The following is a 12,639-nucleotide window of genomic DNA, read 5'->3' on the forward strand; positions in this document are numbered from 1 at the left end:
ACCCCAAACCCTCCGCACCCTGCCAGCCCCATGCCCTGCACCGCTGCCCCAGGACCTTAGCACTGTGGTAGAAGCAAAGAAGGAAGGAGGCCGCACAGGCGGACCCCTGTGAAAGCAGCCCCTGTGCTGAGCAGGGACAGGAGCCCAGGCCCCGCCTCCCCCAGGTGCAGTTCTGCCTAAACGCCCCTGCGGTCCAGGCTTTCTGCCCCTCCCTGGCAGTCTCCTGCCCCCCTCTCTGGGAGGCCACCTCCCCACGCCCAGAGCTGGGAGCCTCAGCTCACCTGTCCCCTTCACTCAGCCCTGCCCCAGGCCACCTCCCAGCTCAAGTGCTCGGACCTGACTGGTGCTTCCTGGGCCGTGAGGGCCGGGGCCGGGGAGCAGGCACTGCGGGCAGGAGCAGGTGGCAGCCTCCTCCCCCAGGAGGGACACATGAGGTCCCCCACACTGCTCCAGCCCAGCCCAGCCCTCCCCTGCTGCCCGGGGCTGTCTGGCAGGGAGACCCTCCCTCACTGAGCCCGGGGCTGTCTGGCAGGGAGACCCTCCCTCACTGAGCCCGGGGCTGTCTGGCAGGGAGACCCTCCCTCACTGAGCCCAGGGCTGTCTGGCAGGGAGACCCTCCCTCACTGAGCCCGGGGCTGTCTGGCAGGGAGACCCTCACTCTGGCTTCGATCTCACGCACTCTCTGCTCTGTTTACAACAGGTGCTGGCGTTGACGGCGTGGAAGAGATTAAGCGTCACCCTTTCTTTGTGACCATAGACTGGAACGTAAGTCATACCAGGGCCCCAGCTGCACACAGGGACAGGGCAGGGGCAGGGGCCAGGTTGAGAGGAGGTTCAAGGTCAGTGTAGCTAAGTCACCTGCGGCCAGCACTCTTGGGATGCCTCTCAGCCGCCGGGCCCCGGAGAGGCACAGCCCTCTGCCGGCTCCCTGCCTGCTCCCACCTGACATCCCCGCGGCCCTCCCCTGCCTGTTAGACTCATGTCTCCACCTCTGGGGCTGTGCCTAGTGGCCAGAGGAAGGCGTGCAGGACATCAGCTGCCTGTGTCCTTCCCTTGGGTTAACACAAAGTCGCCTACACTCGGGCTCTTCCTGAGTGAGCAGACAGCTCAGAGCACTTGGCTGATGTCAGTTGTGTCCTTTGTAGGACGGAGTTTATTGTCTCTCTACGTCGTGTCCTCCAGGAGCACCCAGGAAATGCAGCCCCGGGTCCTGGTATCTGTTTATTTGAAAGGCAGAAAGAAAGAGAGAGAGAGCGCGCGCGAGCAAGCTTCCCTGTCCTGATTCACTCCCCAGATGGCCTCAACGGCAGAGGTTGGCCAAAGCCAGGAGCCAGGGACTGCATCCAGGTCTCCCACGTGGACAGCAGGAGCCCAAGCACTTGGGCCACCATCTGCTGATTTCCCAGGCGTGTTGACAGGGAGCCAGGTGGGAAACAGAGCAGCTGGGACTCGAACTGGCCCTGCAGGATGGGATGGCAGCGTTGCAAGTGGTGGCTTTACCTGCCGTGCCACAGCCGCCGCCCCTCCACCCCAGGTGTTGGAGCCCCAGATCCCGGTCTCCCTCTGAGGATGCCGAACACGAATGCTGGCTAAGCCGCTCCTCTCCCGGGCTCTCCTCCTCTACCCAAGCCCTAGGGTTACGGTTCCCAGGAGAGAATTTTGCCAGATGCACCTTCCTTTCATGTAAGATGAGAGAGAAAGTTGACATTTCAGGATATCCATGACTCCCAGCCAGGTTAAAAACAAAAAGAAACCCTTGTTGAAACGCCAACTGGAAATCAGGTTGCATCCAATAAGCGTAAAGGAGAACTGAGGACCTCCCAAGAGACGACGTCGCCATCGTCCGTGGCCACCTCCTTTCCTGAGAGTTCGGGGTTATCAGGCGCTCAGGCCAGCTCGGCTCGCACAGGGGTGCCGACCGGCCATTCTCCATTGGTCACCTGAGCTGGAGTGTGTTCTCTGCGGGCACTGTGGCCTTGACCACGAGCCTGTGTGTGACCTTGGGGTGGGGGAGAAGCTGCAGGTGGGAGGAAAAGGCACTGCCCACGTGTGTGTGCCCCGCACACGGACAAGGCCAAGGAGGGACTTGGCAAGCGCTGCGTGTGGACGCTCATCTCAGCCAAGGACTGACGCCACGTGGCGGGGGAAGGGGGCATCGCCAGGAGGGCCTGCCGGGGAGCGGAGGCAGCCTTGGAAGACGCTCGGGATTCCAACAGCGAGCGGGGCTTGTGGGGGCTGCCAGCCGAGTCCCCTGGGTGCAAACGCAGTCGTTGGCTCCCTGGACCCCGCTAGCTTCAAGTACTCGGGTAGAATTAAGGTCAGGAGTTCCCTGTGTCTCTGCGCGTTTCTTCCTACTCTGGCCTTTGGAAGACCCTCCCTCGGCCTCAGCTGTGAGTGTGGTCCCCGTCACTTCCGTTCTTGCTAGAGGAAGCCGGCAGGCTGCAGGGCCTTGGCGTCGCCTTCTGTCTGACGGTCTGACTGGGAGGAGCTGCTGGGTGCTGGGGGCTCCGCCGCGTTAGTTCACGTGGCCCATAAGAAGTGCGCGGCGCCCGCCCAGCCAAGTATAAGTGGGGTGTCCAGGACGTACGGTCAGCTCCTCCTCGTGCTGCCCACAGCCTGGGGACGGCTGTTGAACCAGAGCAATGCGGGGTGGGTGGTCACAGCATAAGAGAGATGGGGCCTGAAAGACCGCTGGGAGCCGACCCAGGAAGGGGCCCGGGGATGCTCCCCACGAGGAGCTACGGGTGTGAGTGTGCAGGCCATGCATGGGTGTCCCCCCCCCCTCCGTGTCTGGTGGCCGACCTGGACCCCATGTTGCACAGCTGTGCTCTCTTAGACCCTGAAATGCAAGGTGTTGTCAGGCACTTGTTTCGCAGGTCCTTGGACTCAGTGACGTGGGTCGAGATGTGCCCGTTCTGTTTCGGCAGCCCAGGTCACGGGAAACCACCGTGCACTCTCGTTTGCAGGAACCGTTACCCCCAAAGGAGTCACTCCCCTGCAGCGCGGGCAGAGTCACGAGGGAGTGACGCCCCCTGCCTGTGCTCACCCAGGACCCAAGGGGGACCTGAGCCTCTGTTCTCTGCTTCCATCCGTGACCCCAAACTGCCAGCAGTGCTGCCTGGCCGTCCCCGGGGTCTGGGTGACTGCAGAGCGGAAGGCGTTCCTCAGGGCGGAGGTGTGGGTCCCTCCCCAGGGCCTGTCCGTCCCCGCTGCCCTGAGTGCACCTGCCCACGCCTCCCGCGAGCTTGCCCCACTTGACTCCTCCGGTGAAGAATCGCCAGGCTGGTGCAGGCTCGGAGCCTCTGCAGAGGCCGCGGCGGAGCCCAGCAGGCGGGAGCTGCTTTTCCCGGGGCTGAAGCAACGCTGAGCGCACAGGGCAGGCACAGACCCGAGGTCGGCTTTGTCAGAGTTCAGCACCGCGGGCCGCGCAAGCCAGGCCCGGGCAGGCTTCACCCCCAGCGCAGCTGCCCTTGAAAGGAGCCGGGTGGGCGCGGTGCGTTGACGGACAGAATGACACCACCCGGATGTGGGCCCGGGGAGGGGGCGGGCCTGCTTCTGAACACTGCCCAACGCGAGCGCCCTCAGCGCGACTCGGGCCTTGTCGGGATTCCTTTCATGAGGTCGGTAGCTACTCACCTTACTAGTAGCTGGCTAATCTTTGTACATGCCAAAGCCCTCCCAAGCGTGCTGTCCACGTGGAAGACAGAGGGGCTCCTGGCTGAGACCGCGGCCTGGGGAATGGGCAGGGTGCCCAGGTGGCCTGGTGAGCCGGCAGCGTGTGAGGGAGGGGCCGGCTCAGGTCCCCCGCTCGGGGTGCCCGAGTGGAGAATCCCTGCACAGAGACAGAGTGGGAGCCGTCGCCTGCTGCCCCCGCCGCCCGGAGAAGGGCTGCCGCGGCTGGCTCCTGGGCTGGGTGCGCCGGGAGAGCTCACCCTCTCAGGGACCGACAAGGACTCGCCGTACGATGGTGGGTGATCGCCTCTGGGCCGGCAGTTCTGTGAATCCACATTCTGCCCCGGAGCCTCTTGCAGTGGGAAGGCCGTGCAGGCCAAGCTGCCCCGGGGCCCTGACACGGCCACCCCCGCGGGAGCGCCCCAGCGTCCTCTGTCCTGCAGCGCCTCCGTCCACGGACTTTCGCGTTGCTGTTTGAGGAGCAGTCGACAGTGTGCCTTGTGCCTTCCTGGCGCGTTATTAATCTCAACGCCTGGAGCCAACACTGTAGAGAGCAGATGTTCGGGCTCGTGACGCTCAACAGAACCGGCCGCCGTCCTGGTGCCTCGGGCTCTCTTCAGGGATGACGGAGCCCTCGGGTGCCTGCTCGGACTCCGTCATGGGATCTGCAGGGTGGGCAGCGCTGCTGCCAGGCCTGCGTCAGCCTCACACCTGCCGCGAATGAGAGGATGTAAGTCGTGCCTGATGGCTTGGACCCTGGGACGCCGTTTGCCTCCGCGGCGTGGCCGTGAATTGCTCTGGTCTCAGAGGGAATCTGGGTCAGACTCACTAACCTGTGTCCCATCAAGCTCAAGGCCCGGACAAAATGCTGTCACTGTTTCATTGTCTTTTCTTTTTTTTTTTTTTTAATTTTACTTATTTGAAAGAGTTACAGAGAGGGAGAGGCAGAGGAGAGAGAGAGAGAGAGAGAGGGAGGGAGGGAGGGAGAGAGAGATCTTCCATGCACTGGTTCGCTCCCCAAATGGCTGGCACGGCTGAAGCTGGGCCAATCTGGAGCCAAGAGCTTCTTCCTGGTCTCCCACATGAGTGCAGGGCCCCAAGCACTTGGGCCATCTTCTTCTGCTTTCCCAGGCACATTAACAAGGAGCCGGATTGGAAGTAGAGTAGCCGGGTCTTGAACCGGTGCCCATATGGGACACCAGCACTGCAGGAAGTGGCCTTACCCACTACGCCACAGCGCCGGCCCCCACTGTTTCACTTCAGCCTCTCTGCAGGTGCTTACACTGGGACACGAAAGGCAAGGCCATCTTTTCTCCAAAACCCCAAGCCCCTCCTTAGGTTTGGCCACAGGAAGAGAGACAGCCTGTGTAGCGGCAGCATACGAGCAGTTTCCAGAATGTTCAGTCGCAGGAAGAAATCGGCCGGCCTCGAAGCAGCGAAGGCCAAGGGACCAGCCCCGCGGGGCCCCCAGAGCCTTCTGCCTGCCGAGATCAGAATGCAGCCGTGGCGACGTCGGGGGACAGACAGCGTGGCGGTCCCGTGGCCCCGTGGCCCCAGGTGTGCTCAGCCCCCGGATCCTGCTCACGGCCAGCCATCGGTCCACTGTCTCCTGCACACCTCCCTTGATCGTGTCAGGGTCCCCTCAGCCAAACGGGCCCACAGCAAGGAAGCAGAGTGTGTTGCCCACGCCCCCTCCCAAAGCGAGAAGCCTTGTGCACGTGACGCAAGGGTGCTGTGTGACGGCTGGGCTCCCTGGCACTTGCGTGTTTGCCTGTGCTGCACCAGGCATGCAGGGGAGGGGAGGAACGGGGGCGTGGCAGGTGAGCCACCCAGGGTCCCGTGGGGCGGGGTCTGGGGTAGGTGGCCTGTGTGATCGCCGGCTCCCTGCTCCATCGGCAGGCACCTGGCTTAGGAGAGTAGGACGCTCTCAGCTCAGACGAGGCCCACGGCACCCTGCTGGGACAGGAGTCTGACTCCAACGAATTCTTTTTCCTTCTGGATAAAATCATGGGGATCCCTGGCGTGAAGCCCTGAGCTGCACCGGGGAGCAGACAAGAGGGTCAAGGTGCAGCCCTGGGGCCGCGCTGGTCTTGTGACGTCCTGTGGTGACTTGAGTTCACGAAGCCTCGATTTCCTCGTCTGAAGGGACAGTGTGGCACGGAGGTGGGCACTAAGGGGGCGGGCCACAGCCTTGCCAAGCAGGACTGCCATGGGGAGAATGGGCGGACGTCGCCTCGCCCTCCACGCCTGCTCCACGTGCAGCTGCTGTTGGTGGCTGGACCTGAAGCAGGCAGGAAGTGGCTTGGGGGCGGGGGCAGGGCGGCGCTTGGCCCCACTGCCCTCTGGGGTGGTGCACGCGTTGGGGGGCAGTTCTGAGCATGGCAGGGCACTGGATGCCCGGAGCACTCACGGTGGTGGCAACAGTGAGTGGACATCACCACGGGTCCCGCTGTGGCCAGGGGAGCTGTTTCCTTGGCCACAGTGAGGCCAGGGCAGGAGTGGACGGGTCCACTTTTGCTTCTCCCTGGGCCGAGAAGGCAGGGCAAGCCTAACAGGGACAGCCACTCCTGTGTTGGGGTTTGTTTCTAGGGGAAGTCTCCTGTGGTTAGTTCTCCCTCACATTAGGAGTAGGAGATGGACTCCGTGGGGATCTGTGTCTCCAGGAGAGGGTGAGGTCCTGACTCCAGCAGGTACCTGGCTGAAACATCCCGGCAGGCGCTGCCCTGCGCCGTGGGTCGGGCGGAGCTGGGGTTCTCATGGGCAGAGCCGCCCTTGCTTATGAGAGGCCCCGTGACACGGAGGCTTGCTCCCCCCGTGGGTGCGTTGCCATGGAAAGTTCTGGAGCGAGCTTAACGAGTCAACTCAGTCCGTGAAAGCTGTCCACCCGGCACAGGAGGTGATGGGCTGATTGGGGCTGGGTGGACGCACAGTCTCTCCTCCATGGCTCCCCAGTGGACAAGCGCTGCTGTGCCCACCAGCGGCAGCCGGGCAGCTGGGTGTCTGGCCGCCCCCGCCTCCCCTCCTGCAGCTGCTCCCCGGGTCCACTCGAGCACTCTGTCTGGGGAGGGGTCAGGAGACCCAGCTCTGCCTGCCTGCCTGCCCCTCCTCGCCCTTGGCCTTAGACCAGTTCCGCGGCGTCTCCTGCCTCTGTTTCCCGCTTCCTGGTGTCCCTGAGACTCAGGGCAGTTCTGGCTGGAATCCTCGGCTCCATCGTCCGGCCTCCCCTCTGTGGAGCAGAGGTCCAGGCCTCGTATGCGGAAGGGCCCCAAAGGCCTGGGAATTAGGGATTTTGGCTAATGCGTGGGGCCCCTGAGCAGGCAGGTGGAGGAGAACTCCGCATTCAGTGCCTGGACCAAGGCTCTGCTCTCGGCTCCCAGCTCCGCTGCTGTCCTGCAGCCTCTGGGTGGGCCGCGGGCACATGCGCCCACCCGGCTCCTCTCCTCCTGTCGGCCCTGGCTCCCCAGGGCTGACCCCCTGCCCCTCACCCCTTCCAGCCGTGCACTTCCCAGCATCTCCCCATGCTCTGTTCCACGCCGGGCGTCACACACGGGGTGGACCTGGCGCGTTCAGAGCCTGTGCAGCACTGCCCGACTCCAGGCACCCAGCGGGTGAATTGTGGGCTCCGAGGATTGTCGCAGCTCCAAGGCAGGACCCGGGCCGGTTGTGTGGTGTCTCTGGAAGAAGGTTGGACCCAGACGTGGCTGTGGGAACAGGGACCTGGGGCACCTGCGCTCTGAGGGCAGGAGCATCCCCAGGGCCGCAGCTCCAGGATGCGCCTCCCAAGACACCGGAGAGGAGGGGCAAGGGCCCCCTCCCTTTGTTTCCTGGGGACACACAGTGGCCTCCTGTAGGATTTTACTTAGAGACAAAATTCAGCCCGGGGCAAGTCTGAATAGCACTCAGCGTGTCCCTAGACCCCTGTACCTCTCGGGTTTGTACATCGTGGGTCATGGTAGGGGATCAGCACCGCCTGCCGTGAGCTGCCGAGATGTGTGTCCGTGTGCCCATGTCTCCGTGTGCATTTTGGAGTTCCGAGGGATGTCTGTGAGTGCCCGGGCTGTAACGGGAACATCTTTCCTTCTAGCCGAAGGTGCCAGACCCCCAGCGTCCCCCGTGGCGGCTGTGGTCTCAGTGCCCCAGCGTTCCCCCACGGTGGCTGTGGTCCAGTGCCCCAGCATCCCCCCGTGGTGGCTGTGGTCCAGTCCCCCAGCGTCCCCCCACGGTGGCTGTGGTCTCAGTCCCCCAGCGTCCCCCCGCGGTGGCTGTGGTCCAGTCCCCCAGCGTCCCCCCGTGGTGGCTGTGGTCCAGTGCCCCAGCGTCCCCCCGTGGTGGCTGTGGTCTCAGTCCCCCAGCATCCCCCCGTGGTGGCTGTGGTCTCAGTGCCCCAGCGTTCCCCCACGGTGGCTGTGGTCCAGTGCCCCAGCATCCCCCCGTGGTGGCTGTGGTCCAGTCCCCCAGCGTCCCCCCACGGTGGCTGTGGTCTCAGTCCCCCAGCGTCCCCCCGCGGTGGCTGTGGTCCAGTCCCCCAGCGTCCCCCCGTGGTGGCTGTGGTCCAGTGCCCCAGCGTCCCCCCGTGGCAGCTGTGGTCTCAGTCCCCCAGCGTCCCCCCGTGGTGGCTGTGGTCCAGTGCCCCAGCGTCCCCCGCAGTGGCTGTGGTCCAGTGCCCCAGTGTCCCCCCCCATGGCGGCCGTGGTCTCAGCCCCCCCCATGGCGGCCATGGTCTCAGCACCCCCCATGGCGGCCGTGGTCTCAGTGCCCCAGCACCCCACCCCACCATGGTGGCCGTGGTCTCAGTGCCCTGTCTTGCTTGCCTTGCAGAAGCTGTACCGGAAGGAGATCAAGCCGCCGTTCAAACCCGCCGTGGGCAGGCCTGAGGACACCTTCCACTTCGACCCCGAGTTCACGGCGCGGACGCCCACAGGTGTGTGCCGACCACCGCTGTCCCCCATGGGGGCCTCTCCTGTCTGGCGTTGGGGACAGGTCACCAGGAGCCGGGGGTCGTGTAGGCAGCGAGCACAGTCCATCTGCTCAGCGACCCCACCCCCGTGGCTGCACTCAGGAGCCCCTGAGTCTGCAGGGTGCCCCCTCCTCCCGTGCTGAGCCCAGTTCCCGCCCTCAGAGGGGCACACAGAGGCGAGGGCTGAGGGGAAATGGCAGCAAGGCAGATCTTTACAGAGTGGAGGTTTGCTTTTTCTAAGATTCATTTATTTACTTTAAAAGCAGGGTTACAGAGGCAGAGAGAGAGAGAGGTCTTCCATCCACTGGTTCACTCCCCAGATGGCCGCAACAGCTGGAACTGGGCTGATCTGAACCCAGGAGCTTCTCCTGGTCTCCCACGCAGGTGCAGGGGCCCAAGCACTTGGTCCATCTTCCACTGCTTTCCCAGGCCACAGCAGAGAGCTGGATGGGAAGTGGAGCAGCCGGGACCAGAACCTGTGCCCATACGGGATGCCGCCGCCGCAGGCAGTGGCTTTACCCGCTGTGCCACAGCGCTGCACCCTGAGTGGAGCTTTGGTGGGCAGAGGGAGACAGGGCTGTGGATCTGTGAACTACACACATCGTTGGTGCAAAAGACAGGACCCCGATGGAAAAGCTGTGCCGGGCGGGGGTCTGCACTTGGCAAACAGACGCATCCGTTTAGTGATCCTTGCTGTCTGTCCAGTCCAGTCCAGACCGGCCAGCTCCCTGTAGACATTACCACTATGAAAATGAAATACAGATGAAGGCGATCATTTTGAGGTGTCAGTGAGTCAGCATTTAGTGTGGGCTTCCATGGCAAACGCCGCGGCCTGGGAGGCTCGGCCGGCAGACGCTTCTCTCCTCACAGTTCAGGAGGTCACAGGTCGAGTGCAAGGTGCGGGCAGCACTGGCTTCTGTGGGGGCCCTTCTGGGCCTGTGGACGGCTGCCACTCGCTCCCTCCTCACCCTGTCCTCCGTGTGTGCTCGGAGACAGACAGCACGCTCATGTGTGCAGAGAGACAGTGCATGTGTGCAGAGACAGCACACACGTGTGTGCAGAGGGTCCATGTGTGCAGAGAGGGAGTGCATGTGTGCAGAGATGGCACACACGTGTGTGCAGAGTCCATGTGTGCAGAGGGAGACAGCACACGTGTGTGCAGACAGTGCACATGTGCAGAGAGACAGTGCATGTGTGCAGAGACGGCATACACGTGTGTGCAGAGTCCATGTGTGCAGAGGGAGACAGCACATGTGTGTGCAGACAGTGCATGTGTGCAGAGAGACAGTGCATGTGTGCAGAGACGGCATACACGTGTGTGCAGAGTCCATGTGTGCAGAGGGAGACAGCACACGTGTCTCTCAAGTGATAGCACTTGTTGCAGGTTAGCATCTGTGCTGTCAAAGCGAGCGCAGGGTGATGGCACTTGCACACGGCGGGTCACAGCCCCTCCATGGGCCAAGGGGAGCAGGGCTCGGCTACCAGGAGTTCCTGGGGCCACGTGATGGCGCTCGGGTTCATGTGCTTCCCCGCTGCTTCCAAATCGGAAATCCTCCATGATTTTCAGCATAACCGTGACGCGGAGGATGACCGACGGCAAGAACCAGAGGTCGGGGCTGGAGCCGGGAGTCCACTCTGCTCCCTCCGGTTACGGCTGTGCCCGTGCACGCCTGGGGGCTCTGTGACAAGCAGGAGGCTGTGGGGCTTTTCCCGGGCTCATGCTGCAGTGGGGGCGGCTCCCAGCCCGAGCAGCGTGGCAGGAAGAGCTGGAGAGACGCCGTAGCCCGCGCTGTCGGCCGAGGGGCAGGACCCACGTGGCTCACTCACTGCCCCAGGGCCTCCTGAGTGCCGGGCAGAACCCAAGCGCCCGTCGGTGGCCGTGGCTGGGTCCTCGCAGTGGCGTAATTTAATGAGGCTCTAGGAAGTACGCCCCTGACTGGTCTCTCAAGCAGGCGACGGTGGGATTCTCTGCTCAGCCCTGGCTTCCCCAGAAAGTGGCCGTGGGTTGAGGTCGGCCCTTCTCCTTGGCAGAATTAACCCAACCCACGGAGCAGGACGGCTCTGGCTTCTGAGCTCGGAAAAGTGGGGTGGGATTCGGATTCCCCCCGGCTCTGCCCTCAGGCCGCCCGGCACTGAGCTGAGCAGAGAAGAGACAGCAGGAGCTGGGAGCAGGCCCGCGCGGCCGCCCGCCTGTCCGGGTCCTCGGCGCTCAGTGGGCAGCCTCTCCCCGAGCCGCGGTCCCCTGCAGCTGTGCGGGTAAGACACGGAGGAGGACCCGGTCGTGCTGCCTGGTGGAAAATGCACGCATGGCAGCTCAGTCAGTCGCACGGAGCTGCGCTTTGCCTTATCCACGGAGAACGCCGCGGGCTCCAGCCTCATCAGACAGCGCGGCTGCGCCTCAGGAGCCGTCCGTGCACAGAGAATCCCGTTCTATTCTGACATGAACCCGAGGCAGACGTCAGCAGACACGGTGCGTCCCTTGCAGGCCAGGATTGGCCTTTTTAAGAAACGTCTTGCTTCTTTGAAATCTCTTCTGCCGATTTTGCTGGAAGGAACTGGCCACAGCCCACGGCTGGCCTTCGATGCTGGCAGTGCCGCAGGTACAGAGAGGTCATTCCGCTCACAAAAGGGCGGACGCCCGAGCCCGTGAGCCGGGCATGTGGAAGGGGCAGCGTGCGATGGGACCCAGCAGGAACCGTGAATCCTTCGTGGTCGCCTCTCGGTGCCCAGGGTGCTTCTGGCAGTGGAATTCCCTTCTCACTGAGAGCTGAGTCAGTGCCAGGCCACTGTGTTCCCAGGCCACACCCGTGCTGCCCGCCGGAGCACGCCCGCCGGGGGTCCACAGCTCAGGAAGCAGCCGTGGACCAGCCGCTTGGTCTCCGTGTGCAGTTCACACGCCGCACAACGACAGTCCAGCCAACAGGCAGCCGCGTGCATGATGCTGGTGCCTGGGACGGCGGCCGTCAGAGCCGTCTGCATTTGTGTCAGTCACTCCATGATGGCACAATGCACAGAACACGCCCTGTCCTTCAGACAACCCTGTTTTCTGTTTATTTGAAAGGCAGGGAGAGACACGGGAAGAGAAGAGAGATCTCCTGTCTGGCGGTTCATCCCCCAAATGCCCGGCCAGGCTGAAGCCAGGAGACTGGAACGCCCCTCTGGGTCCCGTACGCGGGTGGCAGGGACCCAAGTACCTGAGTCGTCATCTGCTGTGTCCCAGGACGGATGCTCATCGGCAGGAAGCTGGGACGGGGAGGCGCCGTGATCAGCCCCGGGCACTCCGGTGCTGGCTGCAGACAGCGCAGGCACTGGCGTCACCGCCGCACCCATCGCCGTGCCCAGGGCCGCGGTTCCGGTCTCCTTTTACCCAGCGCCTTGCTCCTTCCTTGCTGTGTCAGAGGTGGTGCCCCTGATGACTGTCAAGCACTTCGAGTTCTGTCTGCGCCGCTGTCCGTTAGCTGCCCCCTGCCCACAACACGGGGTGTCGGCTCTGGGACTCTCCCCAGAGCTCCGCACATCGAGCCTTCTCCCCTCCTGCCGTCTCTCTCGGGCAGAGTCCCCTGGCCATGCACAGCCTGCGAGTGCCGGTCAGGAGACCTTGCTCGTCTGACCCACAGGTCTTCGTTCACTAGCGGAAGTCGGCTAAGTTAGCACGGCCTGCACTCCACGCGCTCCTCCCAGTGCTGGGGCAGACGCCTGATCCGCCCCTCCCTTACCATTGACTAACTCTGTGACCCCCGGAATCGGCTCAGCTCTCGAGTCCAGAGCCCCACGGGGCACTCATGGCTGCTGCGTCCACATGTGGTTCTTTTCCCTGGGGAGATTCCAGCACAGCACACAGAAGTGGGGCATTTCAGGAGCAGGCAGACCTGGGGGCCAGACAGCTGCACCACCAACATCTTTTTTTTTAAGATTTATTTTATTTATTTGAAAGACAGAGTTACAGAGAGAGGTAGAGACAGAGAGAGGTCTTCCATCCGCTGGTTCACTCCCCAATTGGCCGCAACTGC

The 12,639-nt window shown here is 63.4% G+C and overlaps 1 protein-coding gene across 3 annotated transcripts in view; it reads left to right on the top strand.

Moving 5' to 3' along the window:
- Positions 1-12,639, top strand: part of RPS6KA2 (ribosomal protein S6 kinase A2) — a 294,253-nt gene that overhangs the window by 252,335 nt on the left and 29,279 nt on the right. For all 3 annotated transcript variants that reach the window (XM_070073285.2, XM_070073287.2, XM_070073286.2), the window contains 2 exons: positions 701-765; positions 8,491-8,593. In XM_070073285.2, coding sequence (XP_069929386.1) covers positions 701-765; positions 8,491-8,593 — 168 coding nt within the window. The remainder of the gene's footprint in view (positions 1-700; positions 766-8,490; positions 8,594-12,639) is intronic.

This window comes from Oryctolagus cuniculus, chromosome 5, assembly GCF_051225735.1.
Source record: "Oryctolagus cuniculus isolate XC-2025 breed Fujian yellow rabbit chromosome 5, ASM5122573v1, whole genome shotgun sequence".
In the NCBI taxonomy this organism is placed as follows: Eukaryota; Metazoa; Chordata; class Mammalia; order Lagomorpha; family Leporidae; genus Oryctolagus; species Oryctolagus cuniculus.